The sequence below is a fragment of the Protopterus annectens genome, chromosome 16.part0, assembly GCF_019279795.1.
Source record: "Protopterus annectens isolate FY-2018-M chromosome 16.part0, PAN1.0, whole genome shotgun sequence".
Taxonomy (NCBI): domain Eukaryota; kingdom Metazoa; phylum Chordata; order Ceratodontiformes; family Protopteridae; genus Protopterus; species Protopterus annectens.
Genome location: NC_056750.1, coordinates 282,161,288 through 282,189,213, shown reverse-complemented (window position 1 = coordinate 282,189,213; position 27,926 = coordinate 282,161,288). Strand labels below are relative to the sequence as shown.

At 40.0% G+C, this 27,926-nt stretch overlaps 1 protein-coding gene across 2 annotated transcripts in view; it reads left to right on the top strand.

The window, feature by feature from the left end:
* Nucleotides 1–27,926, top strand: part of LOC122790765 (Y+L amino acid transporter 2-like) — a 1,821,102-nt gene that overhangs the window by 666,011 nt on the left and 1,127,165 nt on the right. For both annotated transcript variants that reach the window (XM_044058377.1, XM_044058375.1), the window contains exon 3: nt 47–626. In XM_044058377.1, coding sequence (XP_043914312.1) covers nt 89–626 — 538 coding nt within the window. In that variant the 5' untranslated portion in view covers nt 47–88. The remainder of the gene's footprint in view (nt 1–46; nt 627–27,926) is intronic.

Genomic DNA, 27,926 nt, shown 5'->3' with positions numbered 1-27,926 from the left:
AAATGCAGTTCAGTCCAATTTCAACTCTTTGCTTTTCTTTTTCTAGTTGGCTATGCAGTGATTTGTGTGACAGGGAAGCAAACTGTTAATGCTCAGTATGGCTGAATCTACAAAGTACACATCTGCACTAACTTATGAGCCAGATGGACTGAACAACGGTGTGAATAATGCTATCAAAACAAAAGACAGTGGCAGCAGTTCAGGCTCTCAGGAGTCAATGAAGCTGAAGAAAGAAATCTCCCTCTTTAATGGTGTCGGCCTGATTGTGGGGAATATGATTGGCTCAGGGATCTTTGTTTCCCCCAAAGGAGTTCTAATGTATAGTGCCTCATATGGACTTTCATTAGTTGTATGGGCTATTGGAGGCATCTTTTCGGTTTTTGGTGCCCTGTGTTACGCTGAACTTGGAACCACAATCACAAAATCAGGCGCAAGCTATGCTTACATTCTTGAGGCCTTTGGAGGTTTTATAGCTTTTATACGTTTATGGACATCACTTCTGATTATTGAACCTACCAGTCAAGCAGTTATTGCTATAACGTTTTCTAATTACATGGTTCAGCCAATCTTCCCATCCTGTGAAGCACCTTATGCTGCCATTCGTCTCATAGCAGCTGCCTGTATCTGTAAGTATGCCTTTAAGTTTCATAACTTGATCTCAGGAAATTCAGAGGGTATGTATGCTCAGCCATGTAAACACTTAAATGCTACTGGTGAGTACTTGGTTGAAAAGACAAGGTAGAAGAAGGCTATTCATGTCATGGTTCTTCAACTGCATGCCACTCTTGAAACATTTAAATATGACTTCCAAGTGGTTTGTCAGTTTTGTGTCAGGAATATCTCATAATGATATACATTTAAAAAATCAAAATAGTGGGACACAACATTACCCTTATCATGTAGCAGCAAATCTAGTATTTTTATATTAGTGTAAATATCCATTTAGTTACACAGTGCTGTAGAGTGAAAAGAGATACGTCTCACTTGATTCTCAGAAATTTAGTTGTGGCCGTTGCTGTACACAGAACCATAAAATCTGACTTCTGTTTGTTATAAGGTTATCAAACAACCATACGCTCCGCAAGGATGGCATGCAGGGTCAAGCCAACAATGTAAACCACCAACGACCAGCAAAAAACGATAGTGAACACGCAGTAATGAAGAAATAATGATTATTTATTTATAATTCCTTCAAATCCAGACCGGTTTCGGCTATTCAGCCTTTATCAATGAATACAATAAAGTTTTTTTGAATGAAATGAAGCAGCCTGCATTTATAGTAGTCTCTGATTACCTGGAATCAATATTACAGCACCACCCAGTGGCTGGAGTAACAAAGTGCATGTTCCATTCTTGATTAAAGCATATGACCAGTGACATAAAAATGCCAGAGGTGTAGATATTAAGTCATATTTTTAAAGATAAAAATCAAAGCTCTGCAAGTAAGCCATTATATGACATACATATTACCAGGTAATAGACCAATACCATAGTTACTATTTGTGAGTGCATATCATAGTGTAAAAAAGCAGAAAATATATACCACTACTATATATATATTTTGAAGGGTGATAACCACAAGTTCAAAAGAACTGAATAATAATGAACCAAGTACTGATCATATAATATATTACAAAATAAGGCAAAAAGAGTATAGTGGCCTCATTCTCAGCTATATTATAGATTATAATAAATTGAAATAATATGCTTGTAGATAATACAAGTTCAACATTGTAATTGTACAGTACTCAATGTTTAACGCCAACATACCAGATACGAATACCAAACCATACATATACATATTCGTATCCTGAACAATTTTTTATCATGCTTTATAGAGTATAATATGAGCATTGGCAGGCCTAACCACCATTGAATGGTTCGTACTAATTCTTGATCTATATGAATGTTTGTTGTTGTAACCATGATTATGAAATCCTCCAGTGTTCAGTGAAACTCACAGATGGTCATTCAGACCTGGGGGGAATAAACATCCAAGGTTGGTTATCCAATATTGTTCCTTGTGGTTTAAAATGGTGTGCCAACCCTGTTGGTTGTTCCTATCTCCCTGAATTTTGTCAATGATCATGAACATAAACTGGGCATTAGGATGTTGTATTGTGTGTCTGTATAAAGCATTTGTTTCTTTTTTGTTCCTCATGTCACTACGATGTTCTGTCATCCTTATTCTAAGAGACCTAGAGGTTTGACCAACATAAAAAGCTTTACATTGGCAGGTAGCTAAGTAAATAACCCATGTACTGCTGCAATTACCAAACACCCTGGTTTTAAATACCCGATTGGTGTTGGCACTGGTGAATTCTTTTAGTGTACTAACTTGTAAACAGGAGCAGCATTGACCACATGGAAAAGTACCAATTAGTTTATCACCACTGATAGTGGTCTGATGATATATCACACCTCCCCCCTTCTCTGTTTTTGTAATGTGAAAATAGCCCTCCCAAATTCTTGCCTCTTCTGTATGACATTTGACATTGAGGGCCTAGTATTGACCTTAAAGTGTCATTAGCCAAAATAATTTTCCAGTTGCAATTAAGTATATCCCTGACAATAGGTTGGTTCCTGCCATATGTGGTGACAAATCTCAAGATAGAATCCTGATGAGCATGCTCTGATTTTTTTGTATTGTAACAATGTTCTCCTGTCTATGGTTTTGCTCCATGAACTAGCTTGATATATATCTATGTCTAAATGCAAACAGAAAAAGGAGTGCCAAACCACAGACGGAACCAGAAGAACTTCAGGCAGCAAAATGAAGTAAAACACGTAGTTTATTCCAACCAGCAAAATGACAAAGTAAGCGCTTTCGCGTGGGACACCCCACGCTTCTTCAGACAGTTAAACATTGAAAATAGCATCCCTGTTATATACCCTCTAAACACAAAAAGGCGGGAAATTAACTAATCAATTAATCAATTAGCAAACCAAAAGGCTTGTAATTAAATATACACAGTCAACCTGTCTCACTGCTATAGTTCTCTTATATAGAGCATGAACACAGATAAATACATCGATCAACGATGATGATAATGATAATGATGATGATAACAATAAAAATGTATATACGTAAATTGGGCATACAAATAAGCCTAAATATAAGCATAAATACATCCCTATTTACACATACACCCAGAACTACAAATATGCAAACATATATACTCAGGGCATGGAACTAGGCCATTAGAGAATATATAGAAATAATAATAATAATACTAATAGCCTAATCAAAAGGAATAATATGTATATATTTCATAAACTATCCAATCATCATTCTATAGAAACTACCTAAATAAAAATAAACCGTAAACTCTATACCCCAAATATTACCATTCAGGTACTCCATAAATTCGTGGTTCTTTTGCTCATATTTTGTGAACTTTTTGAAATGTGGACCATATTATGTATTTGATCACTGACACTTGCTGCTTTGTTTTATAAGCAATTCTGAGTTTTCAGCAGGCTTGCACTGTCAGCTTACGCTAGAAGCTGCTGTTTTTTGGTGTGACAGCATAATTGTTTATTTTATGCTAACTGTTTTTATTCATGCTTTTTCATATGTTTTTATTCTCTTTTTTTGTCTATGTTCAACATCTTAGAATTTGTTAATGATACCTCTTTAAACTAGCTTAGCATGAATGCTATAATTATTCAATTAGTGTTCTGATTAGCTAGTTTCTTTTGTATAAAAGGCTGCTCAATTTCATGTTTTATTACACCTGAAGAAGCATAATGTTACTATTTGTGTGTTCAGTTCTTCATTAAAGAAGTTTTCTACATTGTGGATTCCTCTGTGTGGTGTATCCAGTGGATTTGGTGTGTTCCTGTTTCTTGTTTTTTCCACTTGGAGCCTCTGTTCTCTTGCTACAGTTGTTGGACTTTTTGCTTTGCTGTTGTGCTGTTAGCAAGTGAAACACATGGAGTCTAGCAACATTGAGTTGGATGAATGGTACTTTTACTTGGGATTCTCTCAAGCACTGCAAAGAAAATCCTTTATTGGCTCTGGAGTTGAACAACCAACCAAGTGTGCAACCTGAATGGTGGTAATGTTACTGAATTCAATAGATTGTTTAAGATACTTCAAGACGATTTATATCAGCTGCAGAGGTTAGCCTGGCAGAGGCTGCACCTAGAGGCATGTTTACATTTTAAGATAGTGCCTAGGGGGCATGCCTTGGCAACAGTCACCTGTTGTTAAGGAAATGGCAGGACCTTAACATACAGCTAGGTTTCAGCTATATTAATTTACTGCTAGAATATTTTTCACCACTGGAAGTTGAGCTCAGGAACAAGATTGACTCACAGTATGCAGTAATTACTGAATGCTTTAAGACTGAACACTTCACTAGGAGGCTTGATTCCCTTTGGGTCCAGGTACAATCCTATAGTGAGAGACTCAAAGAAATCAAACATAAGAAACTGACCAGAGATGCCAATGACTTTGCTAATGGACAGATCTTTGTTTGGCCCAGAACTGAGACTACCTCCAACCAGCATAGATCTAATGATGGGTTCATCCACAATGCTGGTCCTTCAGCGATATCTACAGCCAGTTCCACCACTGAATCTTGTTTTGTTCAAGTAGCCCCTCCTTCAGTCACTAATATCATTAATTCGAAAATTTCCCAAACAAACATGCTCAAATAATCAGAGATCTTCTTCACTTGTCCACAACATATCTAGTTATACTTTGTCTGTTCCAGACATGTCTATTCTAGAGAAGGGATTGAACTTTATTCCCTCACAGGTCAGTCATTTAAGTGACATCCTAATAGACTTGAGACTGTTTTGTCGTAATGTTGCTCTTAAAGTCTTCTTTAAAGACAGCAAGGTGTTGGACACTAATACTGTAAAAAGTTTTTTTAAGACCAAGAGCAGCTTTACACCTATGTTGCCGCATAACGTTGAGAGTTTTCAGAAAATGTGTGAGAGTAATTTTTATGATTGGTTTAAGTTAAACAATAGTAAGAAGAGATGCAACTTTTATAATGTTAGCAAAGCTGAGCAGGAGTCCATTGTTACCCTTAAGAATAATGAAAACATTATTGTCAAACAAGCTGACAAAGGAGGAGCAGTGGTTGTTATGGACTCTTTTGAGTACACTGCCACCATGATTGATATGCTGTCAGATGACAAAGTATATGAGGTCATCACTAGAGACCAGGTCAGTAGAGTTGTGAAGGTAGTACATGATAATCTTGATCTCTTAATGTGTGGACAGATCAGCTGTGAACTCTATGAACATTTTGTAATTGAATTTCCTACCCTGCCCATTATTAAGGGTCTACCCAAAATCCATATTACAACCCATTGTTGCTGGTGAACGCTGGATTACTTCCACTATCTCTTCCTTTGTGGAAGGGCTGTTAGTGGATGATATTCCTGTCATCTTGAAGGACTCATATCAGCTAGTTGAATTTCTTAAAGGGTTTGAGTTGGATAGAAGTAGAACAAATATGTTGCTAGTTACTATGGATGTCAAGAATCTTTAGTATTCCCAATGATTTAGGGATGTTGGCCATCAGAGATCATGGTTAGCAATTCTAGTTACAGCAATAGCAGGCAGATTTTGATAAATTGCCTGCTAGAGATGATATTAGAGAACAACATATTTATATTCCAGGATCAGTTGTTCCTTCAAATTATGCCAACCTTGTGGTCCATCACTGGGAATTGTTACATCTTTTTAAACATCCTGATTACAAAAATGTCAAAATGTACAAAAGGTTCGTTGATGACGTCCTTTTTTTGTGGGAAGGAACTGAAGCAGACTGTCTTAGCTTCATTTCTGCCCTAGAAGTTCTTGAGGTTCACAGCAGATATTTCCTGTTCAAGCACAGTTTCTAGACTTAAAGCTGCAATTTACTGGCAATAAGATAGTTATTACACAGGAAGTCCACCTGGAGAAACTCTGTATGCATACCAGGTACAACTTTAGAGGCATCATTTTGAGCCAATTATATAGATTAAGTAGGTTTTGTTATGATGAAAGTGACTTGGCCTCTGATTTGAAGAAAGAGGTTATCCTTCAAACTCATAGATGATTGCAAACAGGAGGTCTTTAGGAAATTATTTGGCTTGAGTAACAATGCTCTGTTTGTGCTTTTGGTAACCATGGGCATCATGATACACTTACTTATGTCACCAGATACACTAGTGATGTAGTTGCACACAATAAAATCATCAGCAGAAATTGGAATGATTTACCAGGAATATTGTGGGTGCTCATCCAACATTCAGCTATAAGACCTGTGATAATGATGGTTCTTTATGTTTAGCAATAGTACTAACTTAATCTATTTGGCCATGATTCCTGTCAGGCTTTTTATGTAGGGCTTTGTACAACCATTATTATGATATCAACAAAGGTAATGACAGTAGTGCCTTGGCCAAACACGTTTTGGAATTTAGTACACATAGATTCAAGTTTATGGTTCTGGAATTGATGGCAATCAATTATACAATATGAACCAGTTGGCTCTCAGGATTTTACCCTGAAAGCACATTTACATCCAGGCATTAACCAATATGTCTCAGTTAAACCAGTTCTCAATATGAGGAAGTAAGCATAAGTTTATTGATTACCTTGTCTGATACATTATTTAGTGCATCTTGGTTCTGCACTTATACTCTCTGAGATTGTTTAGTGCCCTCCTATAGGTTCACCTTTTCCTGGTGATGATGTATCATGCACTTTTCATTTTTCTTACACTGAGTTTTAGGTTTGTCCATAATTTTACATACCCATCTGTTAGTTATGTTTGATGTGATGCTTTGAGGCATGATTGAACTATGGTTTGACTCCCCATAACTGTTCATCATGTTCCAATTTTATTAATTAGCATATTCTATGTCATAGTGGCTTTAGGTAAGTTACATTACACTACACCTGTTTATTAACCAGTTGCTAAGTCCTCAATATTGTGTCAATAACATCTATGATTTTTCACTTTCCAGTTCATGTTATTACATACTGCTGCTTGGCTTATATAAGTCTTCTGGTATTTTGTATAACTGGACAATATTATGTGTGCAGTTAACTTGCAGTTGGTTTTACATCTTGTATACATATCCATTTTATACATTTCTTCATATATATATTTTCCTTGTAATCATTGTGTCTTTCTTTGTTGCCTTTTTTATTATGGTAGATTTGTATTATATTCACACCATATTTCATATTTATATGCTATGGTGAGATCCCATTGGGCTTACGCTGCCACTTTTATGCACCATCTTTATAGTGGCAAATAGTGTTTTGCATTCATCCTCTGATGCTTTATCTTGTATCATTATTATATATTCTCATATACTTGTATCAATATTCAGTATTTGATTTATCAGTTGGATCTGGTTGTTGTTATCTGGTTTTTCGTAAAGCCGTTGATCAGATGGTTATGATGAAGGTGTGTCCTTCTTTGTTTAGTCCGACAGTTGTTGCTGGCAATAGGATATTTTGTTTTATTTCTATTTTCTTTGTTGCTCAACTATGTTATATAGATCTAGGATTTTGTGCATTAGTAGGTTCTATAGATGTTTTTATTGAGAAGGTGATAATAAGCTGATTTTATTAACCGCATGTTCTGCACCATTCATTAATGACACTACACTGACAATATTTATTACATGGATATTTCTGCTAGGCAGAGTTTGATAATACCATTTGCCCTTACTGATACAACAATATGATCATCTGGTGTTTTGATGCATTAGCTCTGGTTATTTGCTCTCATATGTTTTTATTCTCTTTTTAACATCTTAGAATTTGTTAATGATACCTTAAACTAGCTTAGCATGAATGCTATAATTATTCAATTAGTGTTCTGATTAGCTAGTTTCTTTTGTATAAAAGGCTGCTCAATTTCATGTTTGTATCCAGTGGATTTGGTGTGTTCCTACTCCATAAATTCCTTTAGATATGCTTCATCCGTCTTCCACACCATCCAGCAATCATCCAAATATCGTCGCCAGATATCGATTTCCACCATGTAAATATTGTGTGATTTGTCATATATCATACATTCTTCAAAATAGGCCATGAATAAGTCAGCATAAATGGGTGCAAAGGAAGCTCCCATTACTGTCCCTTGTAGCTGCCAAAAGCATTCTCCATGGAAATAAAAGACATTTTTGTTTAATACATGTTCCGCCATGCAGACAAGTAAGGTGCTGAAGCCCGGAGGATATAAGTTTGTTCTCTCAAGCCAGTTATGCAGGGATTGTAATCCCAGTGTGGAGTACTTGTGTATAAAGATTTAACATCCAACGTGCACATTAGCCAGTCTGGTTCTAGCTGTGTATCCTCCAAAATTTGTAAAAAGTGCGTGGTGTCCTGTAGTCGGGCCCTAACTGATGTTAAAAGGGGTTTGAGATACTGTGTTAGAAATGCTGATAGTGGTTCCGTCAAGGACCCTATCCCTGATACAATGGGTCTACCTGGGGGGTTTGAAATGGACTTATGTATTTTTGGGAGAAGATACAAGATTTGTTTCTGTTGGTCTTTTACAGTAAGATGTTTAACAGTATTTTTTGTTATGATACCCTCATCCTCAGCTACTTTCAGAAAAGAGTCTATTTCTTTTTTAAAAACCCCAGTCGGGTCAATGTACGTTTGCATATAACATCTAGTATCAGCTAACTGTCGTTTCCCCTCATCAAGGTATTCCCCAATGTTCATAACCACCACGGCACCACCCTTGTCTGCAGGTAGAATGGCAATATCGCGATTATGCTTTAATTCCTCCAAGGCTGCCTTTTCCATGGGTGACATATTCTTTTCCATGGGTGACACCACCTAATACTGATTCCAGGTAATCAGAGACTAGTATAAATGCAGGCTGCTTCATTTCATTCAAAAAAAATTTATTTTATTCATTGATAAAGGCTGAATAGCCGAAACCGGTCTGGATTTGAAGGAATTATAAATAAATAATCATTATTTCTTAATTACTGTGTGTTCACTATCGTTTTTTGCTGGTCGTTGGTGGTTTACATTGTTATAAGGTTAGACCCCTAAGTTAGAAAATGTAGGGAGACAGATTTTTATAGCGTCTATATTACAAGATCGAATGCTTAGGTGATCAAACACCTAAACATCAAACTTGTAATATCGAACCCCAAAACATCGAACGGCGCAGGAAAACACATCGATCAGCCATGGTAAAAAAATAATACCTTTACACTAAACTAAGTGGGGGGCTGTGCCCCCTGCACCCCTCCCAACTAAATATACCAACTCCGAGATCACTGTACAGTAGACAAAATGGCAAAATCTGGCAAATGGCCAAGAGAAATCTTTCCCTGTGTTTGGGGGCTGTGCCCCCCACCCCCCAACTAAGTATACCAACTCCGAGATCACTGTACAATAGACAAAACTGCAAAAATCTGGCGAATGGCCAAGGGAAATCTTTCCCTGTGTCAAATCGGCTGTTTGCTGTTTTTTTTGCTTCCGATATTACAAGTTCGATGTTTATTAAGCCACGGTGGTACAGTGATAGCGTTGTTGCCTCACAGCAAGAGGTTCTCCTGTTCAATTCTTGGCTGGAGTACCTTCTGTGTGGAGTCTGCATGTCCTCCCCACGGTCGAGTGGCCTCCGAAAGACATGTGTGAATGGGTGTGCCTTCACTGAAGCTTGGGCGTCGGGATGGCAACTCAGCACCATAAAAAAATCTACTGCCAATCATTAGCAGGCCGGAGTTCCGCTGTGGTGACCCCTAATTGGGAAAAGCCGAAAAGACAAACATTTCAAATTCAATGTTTAGGTGTGCAATCGCCTAAGCATTCAGTCTTGTAATATACACCCTTTTTTATATTATTTATTTATTTATTTTATTTTACTGTTTGATAACGAGGTGAGTGAGCTGGTCATTTGACCCTTTTCAGTTGAGATTACAATAGAAAGATAGACATAAAAAAAAAATTAAACTCAGTCACGCTGTATTGGATTACTATGGCTTTAATGTGGGCCAACATAGTTTAACATGTGTACAGGAAACCTGTAACATGTGTATCAGTGCAGTCATACAGTTAGTCAGTTGTAAACATTGGATAGTAACATTAGTTTTAGTATAAATAGTATGTCAAAGGGTAGAGTTATAGTAAAATACTGTGTTTGAAAAATACAATTTCAGTACTAACCAGCGTCTCAAAAACATGTACGTTTAGATTCATTTATGCAGATATTTGTTTAGATTTTTAAAAGTTTCCATTGTCTTGAAGTTTTGTTTCTCATAGGAAACTAGTACCACATGGCAGGTGTTCTGGAAAAAAAGCTCTTTCTCCAATAGCAGATTTAAATCTAGGCAGGAGATGCCCTGACGTTTGGCATTTCCTTATTCAGTACTGACACAGACCATCTCAGAGCAGCTTGAAAAATTTTTTTTTTCCCTCTGTATGTTAGTGGTCTCTGCACCTTGATTCTATTACTTTGTATGTAGTTAGCAGGTGAAGGCAGTTACATGTAATGTATAATCTAATTAAGAGATTAATGGTATATTTAACAGATAAACTGTAGGTGAGCAGTTAGCATAGCTTCAAGAAATATTTATTTAGAATGGCACAGGAAAGTGCCATATAAATTATACTAAGGCATACCAGGCTGATAAAAGCTAGGCAAAAAATCCAGGTAAAGTCAAAGTACAGAGATAACTAGTGTTTTCAAAATGCAGTTAACAGTGTGCTACATCAGCAAAAATTTTTATGAGTACACACTATAAAAGGAAATAAAATTTATGTAGTTAATGGAGTGCACTGATTACTCTCCAGTACTCTAAAATTTTCAGACAAACCAGTTAAGCTCCAGAATGGCACCCGACCTGACCTTAACAAAAGGTGCGAAAGTTGTTAAGGTCAGGTCCCAAGCTAGGTAGTAAAGTCTGCCTGCTGACTAACAAATGACAGTGGCAGAACAAAACATTTGTTTCTGCCTGCTGTCAATACTATGTCCCTAATTTCATGTAAAACAAAAAAAAAATCTTAAGACAGTTGCTAATAATAGGATGTGTGTTCAGATGCATAATCTGAAGGGTGCGAACACTGAAACTCAAATATATATCATTATTTAGTGACTTCAGGCCTCATTGGTCGGTATGTAAATCACATATTTTATGAGGAACAGACCAAAAATATGAAGCAATAATCTAGATGTCCTGCAAAAATGTAGACAGTTGAGAGATGTGGAAGTTAAGTGTAAATGTAATGGACTGTGTTACACTACTTCTCTGACAGCACTCGCTAAGTGTTTTACAGCTTTGAAAGCCAGAAAAACACTTTGTGATTTTTTTCTCCTTTAACTAGTAGTGCATGGAGCATAAAGTTCCATGCACTACAAAGAATTATGATTATCTCACTGATCATAACCCTCTATTATGTGTTCTCAGCACAGATGTCAAGATTCATCTCTCAGCAAGGAGAAGGTTACTGTTAGCTGCTTGTCGGGTGCCAGGATCCGCCACATAACACAAGCAGTCAGGTCACTCCAGAACAAGTACAAATACGACTCTGTCATTGTCCATATTGGTGTGAATGACCCGAGCCGTACCTCCCTGGACTACATGAAAAGAGACATGGAAGAGCTCTCTGATCACGTAGCCCAGGCCAGTATGACCCTGACCCTGAGTAGCATCCTGCCCTCACCAAGATTGATACCACGGTATAAAGAAAAAATTATCAATTTCAACAATTGGCTAAGCTTCTGGTGTCATTCAAAGGGGATCCAGTGTCTGTCAGCCTGGGATGACATGCTCGACAAGCCACGCTGCTTCGCTAGAGACGGCTTGCACCTGTCACCTTTAGGCTTTGGAATACTGGCCAAGGCTCTTGCCACCCCTATAGTGCCTTTTTTAGGCAAAGCTCAAAAGACAAACCCACCACTGTAAATAGCACAAGTAACAAAAAAACTGAGGGTAATGCTACTCAGTGCCAGAAGTCTAAACCTCAGAATGCATGCACTCGAGGCACTCCTCACTATGGAGAAAATCGATATATGTGCAGTAACAGAAACCTGGTTTAAGGCTCCAGAGAGCACTCCAACCCTACCAGGTTACAACTCATACCAAACATTCCGGCCATAAAACCCTGACCGAAATACAAAAGGTGGGGTGTATCCATATTCATCAAGGATACCCACACCTCCAGGTTAGTAGCACAGCACAATGCTTCAGAGATCATCCACATGCAACTAACAACAGGCAGAACTGCAATTCAAATTGTAGCTTGCTACAGATCACCCACCATGTCTCAGGACCCCCATTCCGCATTTGTGGAAACACTGGGAAACATAAAGGTCCTACCAAACACCCTGATATTGGATGATTTCAATTACCCAAACATTAACTGGGAGAACTACTCAAGTACCAACTGCCTTGCCCAACATTTCCTAGAATTTATAAACTCAAAATGCCCTGGATCAACTGGTCAACACCCCCACCAGAGGTGACAGCAGATTGGACCTGGTCATCACCAACATGGGCGACTTTTGTTCCACACCGGAGGTCAACCCTTTGCTAGTTAGATCTGAACATAAACTAATAACTCTGGATATCCACATTCCGCCCACACCCCAGGTCAAAGAAACCACCGTGAAAAACTTTTCAAAAGCGAACTTCCCATTACTTAAGACCGAGGTGGAAAGTTTCAAATCCCCCATGCTAAAGGATAACGCTGCCCAAAATCCTTTACTAATGCACTCTACGGGCACCTACAAGAATGCATGGATCGTGCTATCCCAACCAAAACCAAGACTCACTCCTCCAAGAAAAGGAAACCAGTCTGGTGGACCCCTGCCATAAACAAGCATACAATAGAAGGAGAAAACTAGTACAGAAAAGAGTAAAATCCCAAGAGGGGAAGGCATCCCTGATCAGTATCAGCAAGAAACTACGATCCCTCATAAAATCATCCAGGGCTAGCTTTGAAAGAAAAATTGCGAAGGACTCCAAAGATAACCACAAGGCATTCATTAGCTATGTCAAGAATCTAAGTGGCAATTCCCAGATCTGCTCGGAGTTAGTGCAGAATGGCAAAAAATACACTGAACCGACTGATATCGCCAACATCCTGGCAGACAGGTTCAGTACAAACTTCACCCCCAAAAGGGCCCATAACCATACCAGAAGAGTGTAGTGCCCCTGAAATCACAGATGATCAGGTTAAAACAGCCCTTTCCAAAGTCAAAAACACAGCATCAATGGGACTGGATAGTGTCCCAGGCTGCGTTCTACCTACATGAGCTCAAAGATGAACTAACCCCTCACCTAAACACACTATTCAAACTCAGCCTCTCCACAGGCTACGTGCCCATAGAGTGGCGCACAGCAACATTTATTCCGCTCCACAACGGTGGAGCCACAACAGACCCCGGGAACTATCGCCCTATAAGCCTGACTAGCTTGGTCTGCAAGGCTATAGAGTGCATCATCATAGATCTCATTAACAGAGACATTGGAAGCCTCCAAACACTGACCCTACCCAGTTCGGCTTTGTTAAGGGCAGATCATGCCTCCTAAACCTGGTGGACTTCTTTGAGACAGTTACCAAGGCTATAGACAAGGGAAAGGTGGTTCACACAGCCTACCTAGACCTCGCAAAGGCCTTTGATACCATTCCCCATTCTGGTATTATAGACAAGCTCACCAGCCTGAACATAAACCCCTATATCACAAGATGGGTTGCCAACTGGCTCATGGACAGAACCCACATGGTAAGAGTTGCGGAAGCTAGGTCTGACTCTAAACCGGTTACAAGTGGCATTCCCCAGGGCTCAGTCCTAGGACCCCTCCTGTTCGGCATATACTTCTCAGAGGTACAGGCAAGCACAGGAGGACTATCGCTGACCAAGTTTGCAGATGACTGCAAACTAGGGGCTATAATTGACTCTCCAGCTGACACAGACATCCAAAAGGCTCTCACTGAGACAGATACCTGGTGTCAAAACCATGGCCTCAAGCTAAATGCCAAAATGTGCATAGTAATCCCCTTTGAAAAAAACAAAGTACCCACAAATTACCACATAGGTGGTAGCCCCCTAAATATGGAAGACGAAATAAGGGATCTGGGGACCCAAATAGATAGCAATCTCTCCTTTGATAATCACATTGCCAAAGTGGTTAGAAAATCCTTCTATGTGGCCCACCTAATCACAAAAGGGTTTGCATCCAGATCAAAAGAGGTCATTGTGCCCCTCTACGCATCACTCATCAGACCCATCATAGAGTACAACGCCCCATTTGGGATGTACCTTACAAGACACCTGCAACGGCTGGAAAGACCACAGAAGTACCTCACCAAGAGGATCATTGACCTCAAACAGATGCCCTATGCAGCTCGACTGAAGAAACTCCAGCTGTACTCGGTTGCATACCGCCTACTCAGAGGTGATCTCTGCCTGACATACAAGGCCATTTCCAACCCAGAATTGATGGACATGCTCCACCTAAAGAAAACCATATCCCCTCGAGCCACACGCTCTAGGGATCTAAACCTCACCACAACAATAAATAGGACGTGCTGGAGGGATAGATTCCTGTCCCAGAGACTTCCCATGCTCTGGAACAAGATTCCAGTCTACATTAGGCAGAGCTCCTCACTAACACTCTTCAAGAGAAATCTTGACGAGTGGATGGGAAACAGGAAGTTTACCCCGGGGATCACTTCAGTGGCTCTGGTGGACAGAGGCACAGGGAACTAATCTAAGGGGGCGGCGAAAGCCAACACATTCCGGCTAGGCTTATAAATGCCTTTGGGCAGATAGCCTAGTACCTACCTATGAACCTATGAGCTTTCCTGTTGAGGCGAATTTCTTGGCATCCATATCTCGAACAAATAATAAGCAGGTTATAATCGGAGACCTGATCATAATCCTCTGTGTTTGTCAGTTTGGACTAGGAATGTATTCAAAAATAACATGTAAAATATTTAAAAAATATTAAATAAATAAGTGTAAAAAAAGTTTATATTTCAGGTTACTTTTAAAGAAGAAAGTAGGTAGGAATGTCAGTTTTAACTTTCAATTTACTTCACAGTGTTTTCATGACTCATGTCTGTCTTGATATGTTAGCCAAATAATTTTAAAGTTTACTCATCTGCAGATTTAAAGCTGAGTTCATCAGCTGACCAGTAAAAGTCTAATGTAACATCACATTTTTTTCTCTTTAACACCACCATTGGATTATTTGAAGAAGAAACTGGACTGTGAAAAGTCGAGCATGACGGAGCAAATTATTTCCAGTTTTAGAAAGCAAACAAATGGGGAGCGCAGTTGTTGGTGCTAAGAATGCAGTAATCTTTTCAGCATTGTGAAAAAGTAATTTGTTTGGGAAGTGAGAGTCCACTGCAGAATTTCAGTACTGTGTTTTTAACATGTATAAAGTAGACAGTATACTTGCAAAAATCTTTTTTTTTTCTGTTTCTTTGGGATGAAAAGACTGAACTACCTATTAAATTTGGAAAACATTTAACTTAGAGAAGAAGAAAGAGCTCCATTATTTGTTTATTTGCAGTTTTTAGCTTACATTTTGACTGTCTTGCTGATTTTTTATAACCTTGCTAACTTCGTTTCCACCATTGCAGAGTCACAAATTGGAATAAGTAAAGTTGTGTCTGTGTCAGATGAAGTTCTGGTAAAACAGGTGACTTTTTTGTCAATTTACTCGGAAGAAGATATTCATGTTCATCTTGATTTGATGTGTTTATTTTCTCTGCTATCTGTCAGTGGTGGCATACCACATATGGCATACATATATACTCAGCGGAAGTCCTTCCTTAATTATCTGAGTCATATAAACAGCAGATTATGATTTGCAAACAGCAATGATTGCCAAGCACTATGACACCTTACATGACTCCTGATAGTTGTACTAGCTGATGCTCCTTTTCTTATGTCCCATGCTTAAACACAGTCAGATCTCTGGCATACTGGAATGATCTGCAAAGGCTCAGTAATACAGGAACAAAAGATGAGGTTTGTCTGCCTGTCTGTAGTGCTTGTGCACCGAGAGAAAACTGCTGATTATTAAGAAAATGTTCCCAAGTGCTGTTTTTCAGAATTTGGATTGTTTGACGTGCTTGATGAGATTAAGTGCTTTTTATTTCTTTTTCATGCTGTTTCTGTGGTGTGTACTAGTCATTAAGTTTCTTGCCCTTCTTAATGTGTCAGGGATAACATTTATACTTTTACTTCATCCCTGTGGGACCAAAGCCTGATATTTTTCCTTTGTGATATCTACCTATTTATTCAGAAATTGTGCTTGTGGTGAGGCTCTTCTCCCCACTGATGAACACATCATGTATGTTTACTGTCCTGGAATGTTGTATTAAACTCTTATGTTTTGTATGTAGTGGATTATAATGTTGGTACTGCAGGGTGCTCAAAGGTTGTCTGTTTTCTAAAAAAATAAATAAATAAATGCTCTACCATTAGCAATAAGAACAATCCGAAATACTGCCTACTTCTTCTCTACACACTTACCCATCTTCTACCTGGAACTACCTGCACTCAGCCTCCTTGAATACCCAGCTCTAATGATCTATCCTCATCCCACTTTCTCTGCTGTGTTTAACTAAAAATCCTCTGTGCAATAATTATCTCTAAAAATTTTTGTAATCTGTATCACTACTACTTGTCTGGCCACTGAACTGCTAAGTGCGTTTTTAACTTTGTAATCCAATGTGTTAGATAATGGCATACTACCACTGTGTATAATTTTTGTCTAATTGTTTTCTTTATTGTACTGAGGAGCTTTTATCTCCGGGCCTCCACTGAAAATGGACTTTCCTGGTTAACAAACTGCAAATAAATAAACAAATAAATAAGGCTAGCAATTAGGGCAGAAGTTAGGGTCTATATGTAATGTGGAAAGTATGGATGGGAGATGGGGGAGGCATGGTACAAGATGGCTGCCAAAACAACACTATAGACAGTTAGGGTGCAGCAATGAAAAAATATGAAAGTGAGTTAGCAGAAGGTATCAAAAAAGAAACTAAGGGCTTTTTTATGTATACAATCAGAAAGAAGGAAAGGAGGAGTAAAACTGACCATACAGAGTAAAAAATGGAAGGTGATCATCAACAGTCAGGGAAAAAGCAGACAGACTGAATGCTTTGCTTCTGCTTTCACAAAGGAAAGCAAAAGGAGGGTACTATGCTGGGAGGAAGGCATGTTTTAATGGCAGATCAATGGTGGACATTGGTTTAGACATAGAGGAAGTTCAGAGGGAACAGGCTATTGAGAATCTAATGCACGATGACTAGATGGTCTGCTTCCTAGAGTCCACAGACATTGGGCAAATGTTTTGGCAGACCCACTTTGACAGTGATATTTTAGAATATAGCAATCCCCAGGACAAAAAGCAACATGGATCCTTAGCCAGAAGAAGCTGCCAGTCCCACCTGCTCTAGTTTTATGGCTTGGGTTACAAGTGAACTTGATAGTGTAGTACTAGTAGACATAATCTACCTGAGCTTCAGCAAGGTTTTTAATTTGGTCCTGTACAAGGAGCTGGTAGAAATACTGAAGAATTTTAAAGCTGGAACGCAGACTAATGGACTGGATAGGTAAGTGGTTGAATGGTGGAACAGAGGGATGTGAGGAGAGCGACAGTGTGAGAAATTAGGAAATTTGGAAATGGACTTACCAGACAGAATGGAGAACAGGATCAGCCTCTTTGCTGATGATACCAAGGTAGGTGCACCAGCAGGGGAAGGGGAAAGGAACTACCAAAGGATTCAGTATGAACCTGCCCAAATATGTGACACATCTCGAATGTCCACAATGCTTTTTTACTAAGAAAATCAAGGATCTAAATCATAAAATCTATGCAGACTATCTTAAAGCGGTGTCCCTCATCTCAGTAACATGCAGGCTACTGAGGGGATGATGTCTGCTTCATGTACCCCATTCTTTCACACCTACTGCACATTTGCAAATCCAGTGGTGCACAGACAGAACATGTTGGAAGAATAGATATGTATCGCATAGAGTACCATTTATTTAGAATTGTCTTTCTGTCCGCATAAAGCAAAGTGCCTCTCTTACACTATTCAAATGTAATCTGGATAAACGGGTAGGTAAGAGCAAATTCACCCCTATTCTAGCACCCTTGTCCCTCACAGATAGAAGAAACATGTAAATATTTTGCTTGTCACTGGGTTATTCATACTTAAAATATAAGGGCTAAAAACGTCATAGGAATGCATGTCTAGGCTTATAAACATCCTCACATATCAACAGCCTAGTAAGTGCCTATGAAACTGTGAACACCAGTAATTAGTTCAGGCAAAAGAAAGGCATGCTGTTAAGAAACATGTTAGCAGATAACATCTGCTAACAAGTTTGTGTTAACATGTTAGCAGATAACATCTGGGTGGTATTCACAAACAAACAATGCATTGCATTAAACAAAATAGTGTGGTTGGTGGTATTCACAAACAAACAAAGCATTGCATTAAACAAAATAGTGTGGTGAGTGTGGCAGTGTGCAATTCAGAATCACACATGTAGCTCAGTTGTACTAGCACAGAAAACAGCTCAGAATGCATTGCATACAAATGACTGCATAATTACTTTTTTTATTTATTACTTATTTGACATTTGTTGATCAGGTTAGTCCAACTGAACTAATGCCCTTTTCCAGCAGAGACCCGAGGAAAAAAGCTCCAAGAGTTATACATAAAGAATATAGAATATTATAGTAACAATTGTTATCTATACTGATAACACAAACAGTAAAAAATGAAAATGAAACAGTAACTAGTAGATAAATTATAACTCGGATAAGAATATGCATTGAAAATGATAGTATAACGAGTAGTATATCGCTGTTAGCAAAAGACGATGTAGACTCTTAAGAAATTGATAAGAGTTAGATGAGATTTATATACAAAGATAGAAAGTAGAGTAGGTGATGGATTCTAAAAATAAGGGGCTGGGTAACACTTTAGTAGTAGGTGGAGTTTTTTGAAGTTTGAGATGAGGTTGAAAGGAGTAAGAGAGAAGGAAAGATAGCAGATTTAGCAGAGAAGATAAAGTGTGATTTGGTAGATAGGGTGAGTTGTAAGCAAGTAAGGGGGAAAGTGGTTTAAGAGGTGGGATTAAAAAGTAGGGAAGAGAGAGAGGAGGGGAAGGGTGAGTTTGACAGGGAGATGAGTAAGTAGAAAGGTTATGCAGAAGGAGTAGATTTAGAAGTTGTGGAACATTGTGAGGTAAGGATGTGAGGCTCAAGGTAGGAGTTTGAAGTGGCAAGTCCAAGAGCTAGTTAAGAAGTTTTTGGGAGTATTTTTGAATTGTTGTGGTTGTTTTATGCTTCTAATGTCCAGAGGGAGGTTTATTCAAGGAAAGGGCAGGGGAGTAGCTGTACAATTTTTGTCCTACTGTAGTTTTAGGCTTGTAGAGTTGTAGTAAGTTGAGGTCAGTGCTTCGGAGGGTCTGTGGAGGGGTGTAGAAAGAGGCAATTGTGAAGATATAGGACATTAAGTAAGAGGGCTTGTGTATGGTGGAATGTAAGATCTGAAGTTGAGAGAGTAGACGTTGATGGGGAAATTCTAACCAGTTTAAGCTGTCGAGGGCAAGACAGGGATGAGATTTAAAGTTTAGATTGACTGCAAATCAAGCAACTTTGTTGTAGGTAGTTTCTAGTTTTGTTAAGAGTAAGGTTTGTAGGTTGGTTAGGATTTGTGAACTATAGAAGAGGCTAGGGAGGATATAAGCATGAGAGAGTATGATTCTAGCCTCGTTTGTAATGAACTTTTTGTTTCTGTGAAGGAGTCCAGGTTTTTGATGGGTTTTCTTTGTACTGTTGAGCACATGCATTTCGAATTTAATTTGATCATCAGTGATGGCTCTTAACAGTTTGATATGTGATTTCAGTTGTGATAGTGCTATTGATCAGGGATGTGATACTGAAGGTGGAATTTAGATGGTTGAGTGACTTTGGTAGAAAAAATAGTTTAGTCTTTTTTGGATTTAGAATTAGCTGTTTTTTGGTTAGCCAGTTTTTCAGTAGATTTGAAGATTTAAGTTAGATCTTTGAGATCTGAATGGTTGTCAGCTGTAGTGATGACTGATTCATCAGCCTATTGTATTAAGGATGAATATGGACAGGATATATATATATATATATATATATATATATATATATATATATATATATATATATATATATATATATATATATAGAGGAGGTTGGTAAAGCTGTTGAATGGTAGTGGTCCTAGTGTTGAACCTTGACGGACTCCCATTTTGATGAGAAGAGGGGGGATAGTGTAGAATCCCATTTGACCTATTGCTATCGATCAGTGAGATGACTCCTAAACCAGAAAAAATAGTTGAGCTGGAAAGATTAACTTTGGAGAGTTTACCTAGAAGGAGGGAGTAAGAGACCATATCAGATGCTGTGGAGAAGTCCAGGAATAGACAGGAAAGCAGTTTGTTTTCATCTATGGCAACTGAGATTGTATGGGTGAAGGAGATGAGGGCAGTTGTACTATGGTTGGGGCGAAAGCCATGTTGAGTAGGTGTTAACAAATTTTCTTCCAGTAGGTAGTCAAGGATTTGTTTGTGCACACATTTTTCTAATAATTTGGAGAGGAGAGAGATAATAGCAATAGGCCTTAAGTTGGATAGTTCTGTGGAGTTGCCTTCTATATGTATGGGTATGGTATAGAATTCTTTCCTTAAGGAAGGTACTTTGGATTCAGTTATTGAGCTGTTGATAAGGAGAGAGCTAGGAAGGGCTAGAGAGCTAGCAGCTAACTTGAATAAGAGAGAAGGTAAATTGTCGGAGGAAGAGGAGCAAGGTTTCTTTTTGAGAAGTAGGTGTTTTATGTAAGTTGTTGATACAGGTTTAAGGGAGAAGTTGGGATTTGATTTATTGTTGATAGAGATTTCAGTGGGGTTGTCAGTAGTAGTGGTTTGCATTAGTTTGCTAATAGTTTCTATAAAGTAGTTGTTGACTATGGATGCAAATGAGTGTTGGCATGCTAATGAGAACTATCTAATATGCAAATGGTGACAACAAGCATGGCAATGCAGTTTAGAAAAGTGTTAAATTTGCACAGTGAACCATTGTGATCAGTGTTTCTGTATACCAGCATTTTTCAGTGAACACTTTTGTTGCTCACACTCCTAAGGTACTCGGAGTAGCACCTACTTTAGCCAGTTGGCACATGTTAGTGGCTGTTTTGGAAGCCACTGTTTGCAGTGTTGTGTACCATGGCCCTCTGCTTTGAATAATGATCTGTCTGAAACTGACATACCATCAACTCCATGACTGGGACATAGTTTACTACGGTGTTGACAGATATCATATTGGAGCTGGTTGACTGGTGCCATCCTTATGTGGATGAATATCCCAGTGGGCACAAAGGTTATTGCAACATTAACCATTCTTGCTACAGGGACCTATCAGTGTCCAGCAGGGGACATAATAGGAGTTTTGAAAGCCTCAGCCTGGCAAATCTTTCGTGAGTTCTTAGATGTGATGCTTTTGCATGTGGAGAGGCATATGTAATTCCCACAGACAGCAGAGGAAAGAAACACTATTGTGCAGGAATTCTATTACACAGCCTGTTTCCTTGTGGTCCTGGGAGCCATTGACTACATCCACATTGCCATCAGGGCTTCGCCTGCTCCACCTGGCTTCCAGTATATCAATTAGAAGGGTTTCCACTTTTCCACTCCATCAGCTGCCAGGCTGCATGGCATTGTAAACAGTGTGTCTGTGCAACATCCAAGCAGCTCCCATGATTCCCACAATTAACACATGTGCAGCATGTACCAGCTCTGCCAGTATTTTGTACAGGGACTTTCCATAGGGTCCTGTTGTTGCTAGGTGTAGATATTATGAACCCTAGAGCCCAAAAAGGGACTAGTCACATGAACATATGTAGCAAACCACTTGTAATAGTGTATGCTGTTTGCTACAAGTGATGCTGCATATGCTTTGGATCCATGGCTGATGAGCCAAGCTGCAGCCCCCAGACAGAGATGGAAATAGTGTAAAGTACAATGCTAGCATTGACAAAGAACACTACTGACTGTGTATTTGGAGTGCTGAAGTTTTGCTTCCATGGGATAGATACTCTGGGCCCTACACAGCAGTATGCTACCAAGATGTACAGCAGACGTCTGTGCTGTGCATCATGCTAGACAACGTGGTGTTATGAAAACAGATGCAAAAAGGAAGACTTTAGCACTGGTCAATGTACATGTCCCGCAGAATTGGAGGAGCCATTTGAGAAGCCAGAGGAGGATTTGGCTATGGTGAGTCTCCTCACATGGCAGAGGAGGGAGCAGCGCGATGTGCTACTGACAAAGATGTAGTTTTTGGCTCACAGCTATGGACCATCAAAAGATAAATACAGCACACATGTGTTGCATGCATTTACATGCCCAGGTTATTCTGTACAGGGCACTGACTCACCATGCTGTGCATTAGTTTTACCATAACACATGAGCCAGAGGGGTGGCAGGCTACAGTCATCATCATTTGCAGGGGTGGGAGGCACAGTGGCATAAGCAAATAACAATAACATAGGTAGAACGGTCATGGGTAGTGCCTGAAATATGCCCACACACAAGTAGTGGGTTGTGCTGTGTCAGAGATCATGTGTTCAGGTGATGGTGTAGAGCTTCTTGGGTCAGAGTGCTGCTAGGTGTGCCATCTGTCTCTGCAGAGTTGGATCTGGAGATGTGTTTTAGGGGAAGCTGTAGCATGTTGGTTGTGTATGCAGGAATGCCTGTGCAGCCCTTGATGTTTGCTCATTGCCAGTAGATGACTACCACTACACCCTCTCTGACCAGTGGTATGTATCATTTGGCAGCATCTGTTAAGGAGTGGGGTTCTGTGGAACTTCATGATCTTGAATGGGACATCTGGTGAGGTTGCCCACACTGGAGCTGTCCAGTATGGAGATGATGGTGGAGGCAGAAGAGTGTTATCCATGTCCACAAGATTGTCCTTAGCCAGCAGTGGAGGCATCTGTGGACCCAAAATAGTGTCATCTACAGCCATATGAGCAGCCATGACCAGGAGTGGATAACATAGTAGATGGAGCTACCCATGCAAAGCAGCCATGTACACTTGCAGTGTGCAGCTGTCACCTACCTCAGCTATGCATGCCATTTACAAGCAGCCATGAGGAGACACTAATGACTACCAGGTAGGTGATATTCCCTGCAGTGATCAGAGGTATTTACACCATCCGTGGATGTCTTTACACAGGTCATGAGGAATGCTGGGCACCTTTGACATGGTGTGATTTCCATTCTTCAGTGCCAGCATGACAGCCCTGCACATTTGCTTGTTGATGCCCAGGGTAACACCAACATCATGCAGTGACTACACTTTGGAGCATAAACATGCACTGATGAACTTCCCTCCAATGACATGTGTGTGCAACTTGTTGGTTTGGCATCACTCTGGAGCTGGCTGAATTTGTGTTTCCTGTGTAATTTGTGGTACTTGCATGGACAGGACATCTTTCACTAAATGAAGGTCATGTAAAGGGCCATCTTGGGCCTCCACAGTTCTCTCAACTGTATGGGAAGGGAATGTTAGGATTACTGACAGTGCCACTGTGTCCTCATTCTGTGCCATGTGCCGTTATTGTCAGCCTCTGCAGATTTGCTGACCTCAGGCATGTGCATACTTGTAGTGCCAGACTGTCTTCCATTGGAAGGTGTGAAAGCATACTGATAACTTAACCATGTGTGTGCAAGCTTATGTGTGACCCCTACCACTGTGCGCTGGACAGATAGTTGCATGCCTGGAATATACACAGCACACAAGAACATACTAACAGAAAGGCAGCATGCCATGTTGAGTAGTGTTTGCAGTAGTGCTAAGCAATGTCTGCTTGCAATGGCATGAAACACAATTCCCCTGGAGCATCCCCCACTGAGTTGTGGGCAGGCATAACCTGTGTTGCAGATGTTCACAATTATAGCCCTGATGTTCCTGGGTGACAGTGATGCATATGGTTATGTGTAAGTACACCATGCTTACATACAGCCAGTGTCCTACATGACTGACATTTGCCACTACTAATCTGTGGCATCCCTAGCAGACATTCTGTCAGTCCTGCCAAGTCCTACACCTACATCAAGTCTACCACTTGAAATTCGTGTTTTGTCAGTTTCTCCAGTGACTGTTAAAAGTAACTGCTCGATCTCTGTCAGTTGGTGATGTCTACTCATATTGGCCCCAGTGGAAAACTTGTCTGGAGCTGTTTCTTTTACCTCGTTCTTTGCATGTAAGATAATGTCAGTGATCCTGCAGCACACTTGCAGCACTGTACAGTTGTGCCCACTCACATCATTTATGTGCTGCACTATTTTCTCCCACACCTGGTCCATAAATGTCTGGTCTAATTTATCCTTTTCTGGGATTCTCCTACCATGGACGCTTAGGGCCTGTAGTTGAACCTTGTTCTCCTATGGGTGATTTTTTTCCATATACTGCCATTCCTTTAGTACCATGACAGCTTGAGTACACCAGTTGGACCACTCTTGAATAAGTATACTTATACAGGACTGTCCATATTGGACAGCATTCACCAATTCACTAACCTCACCATCCTGTGGTAGGTACTGTCTTGCGCAATGCTATGACATAACTGCTCTGATACCGTGCCAAACTGTATTACATGTGGGCATAATCTACATCTCAGGACAGTGCCCTACAGCACAGTGTTTGACCATAGAACTACAGGCCCAGTATCCCATTCTTTGTGGGCATGCAACATAGTATCCCATTGCTATGATACGTATTTTCTATGGTTGGCACAGTTATCACTCAAAGAACTACAGCCTGTTTTGCTTGTTTAGTGAGGCATGGATGGATGTTTCCACCACCACATGACATCTGCCTGTTCCGTATGCCATTACAATGTTGGCCACTTCCACCCCAACATGGTCTACCATATCCCTGCTAACGCTATTGCATTGTTAGTACACAGTGTGTGGTCTAACAACTGTGTGTGTAGCAGCAGTGCTCAGTGAAGTTGCCTCTGCACTGTGGTGTACAATACCAGTACTCTTGCCTGCTTGTCACTTTCCGTGTGTGTCAGTTTTCTTCACTATTCCCCGTGTTCTGTAGTCTGTCATTCTCTGTAGATTAATATCTCACAATATGGTGACCTTGATGTCTATTGTGCTGTAAAGTGGCTCATAGCATGAAGGTTATGCTAATGATATGATTTTGCATGATGTTCTCTGAATTGTGCCAATAATAATGCAATGCATTATAAATCCTATTCCATGCTGTGAAGGCCATTCTGTCTCATGCATGTGCCATGTAAATGATTAAGGTGTGAACAGCCATGTAGTCTGGTCATACTACTACACTCTGCAATGTGCTAATGGCCGTGATCATTGTTCTACCCATCTGCCAGTTGTGTCTGTACTGAGGCATGCAGGTCACATAGGGTTTAGTGACAGTGGGACTTAGCCATGCAGCTGTGATCCTTCTCCATGCTGATGACTGCATGCATTTTGCTGCCTTAAATGGATATAGTGCTACTCTACTGCTCAGTAAGACTCATCTTGTGATGTCCATGATGTGCAGCATTGTGCCCCAGCTATCATTTTCCCTTCTTGATTTTACTTGGTGAGTGGGAATGGCCTCTTCAAGAGCCAGGTGTGGCAGGACTCCTGTATGGTACAAGAAAGAGTAAGATCATTCTGCACATGTAGTACAGGGAACACCTTTTCAAGGACAGTGGTGAAGCTCTCCTGTATAAGGTTGATGTGTGGCACTCCCTTGCCAGGGAAGGGAGTGATTCCATGGGCATCACCCACTCTAGTAAGCAATGCTGGCACAAATAGAGTGATCTGAAGAGACAACACCCAGACCTCTCTGTTATGTGAAGAACAGGTTTTTGGGGAGACAGCTTCTGTATTACAGAAGGTGTTATTTATTTTTTTTTTTTGCTGACCCATTCTACAAGAAACCATAAAGTATAGGTATAGGCTGTTTCTCCTGTCTGTGGTTATGCTGGACTCATTGATATGCTGTGGCTGTTTCACAGTGAGGGATGTAATTGCAGAAAACAAGTAATAGTCAAAAGACCACAAACGAGAGCAGTCAATGTACCACTCATGTAGACTTCCTCCTAGTAAGGAAAGGGCAGTGAGGTAGAATCAACAATTGCAAAGTCATTCCCAGTGAAAGAGTTGGCCCGCAGCATAAACCAGTGGTTGCCACAATAAGCTGTAAACAGTGGTCAGAGAAGGCTCTAAGGCCAGCAGAAACCAGGCTGATGACGTGGAAGTTGACCAAGAGAAAATAGAAATTTCTCAGGACTCTGACACCTCAAGAAGAAGATGAAATAGGTGGAGGTGAAGAAGATTGGCAGTGCTTCAAAACAGCATGTGTGAGGACTAAAGAACAGATATGCAGCTGAGCCAGGTATGGAAATAAGGTACATAAGGAAAGCTGGTGGTGGAATGCAGAAATCCAGGAAGTCATCAATAGAAAGAAGGACTGCAGGAAAAAGTGGGAGATAGAAAAGATGGACCAGGCTAGGACGGAATATTGGTTGGCTAACAGAGAGGCTAAGAAGGTGGTGCAGTAGTGAAGTAAAAGACATCATGGGCACTCTACCAGCTTCTGGAAAATGACTTGGTGGATGGCACAAATAAACTATATAGGTTGCAAAGCAAAGAGAGAAAGATAAAGAAGATAGACACCTTTCATAAGGGATGCCAGCAACAACTAGCTCACCAGTCCAAAGGACATCAAAGATAGATGGAAGGAGTACTTCCAGCAGCTTGTGAATGAAGAAAACCCCACAGAAGATATACTGCTCTATTCATAGCCTACAATGAAAAAAGAAGAGCCCAACATAGAAAAAGTAAGAACAGCAGTAAGGAAAATGAAGCATCATGCTCAGTGAGGTCACAGCAAATATGATAAAGATGTTGTGTAAATTAGGGTAGAAATGGCTTCTGATGGTATTCATATCAGTATGGAGAGAAAGCCATATCCCAAATGACTGGAAAATAAGCATATTAGTGCCAGTGTTTAATAATAAGGGGGGCATTCACAACTGTGGGTAGTATAGAGGTATGAAACTCCTATCACACTGCATAAAAGTTCTGGAGATGGTCATTGATAATCAAATATGTTGAGTAGTAGAAAATAAGATTTGAGATGAGCAGTTCAGATTCAGATCTGAATGCAGCACAACTGACTTGACACTTATAGTGAGTCAGATACATGAGAAGAACCTAGAGATGAGGAAGGAGTTCAACTGGGCATTCTTAGACTTGGAGAAAGCATATGACAAGGTTCTAAGAAAGATGATTTTGGCAGTCCTGTAGTGGTTGGCATCCCCTGAAATATTGGTAGAATTACTGGAGACTATCTAGAAGGACCCAATTACTCAAGTACGAATTGTGTTTCATCTTGCAGAGGGATCCCAGTGGGAGTGGGTGTGTTTCAGAGTTCAACTCTGAGGTCATTGCTGTTTATAATAGTGATGGACTACATTAGCAAAGAGGTTGGAGGGGAAAGATCAACAAAACTGCTCTTTGCAGACAATGTAACATTACAGGCAGACTCTGAGCAAGAACTTCAGCAAAGGGTAGGGGAGTCGAATGCAAAACTGATGACACATGGAATATAACTGATTACAGATTAGACAGTTGTAATGGTAACAAATGGGGAAATCAGAAGAAGTTGAGAATGAGATAGAAGGGAAAATAGTGGAGCAGGCTAACAGCTTCAACTATCCGGGAGGGCTGGTTCAGGAGAATGGAAATTTGAATGAGGAGGTCAAAGCTAGAATTGGGAGCTACAGCCAACTGGCACAATGTGTCAGGGCTAGTGTGTGACTGAAGAATGCCAAAGAAGCTGAAAAGTAAGCAGTACAAAACAGTGGTGTGACCAGCACTACTGTACCGTACAGAAAT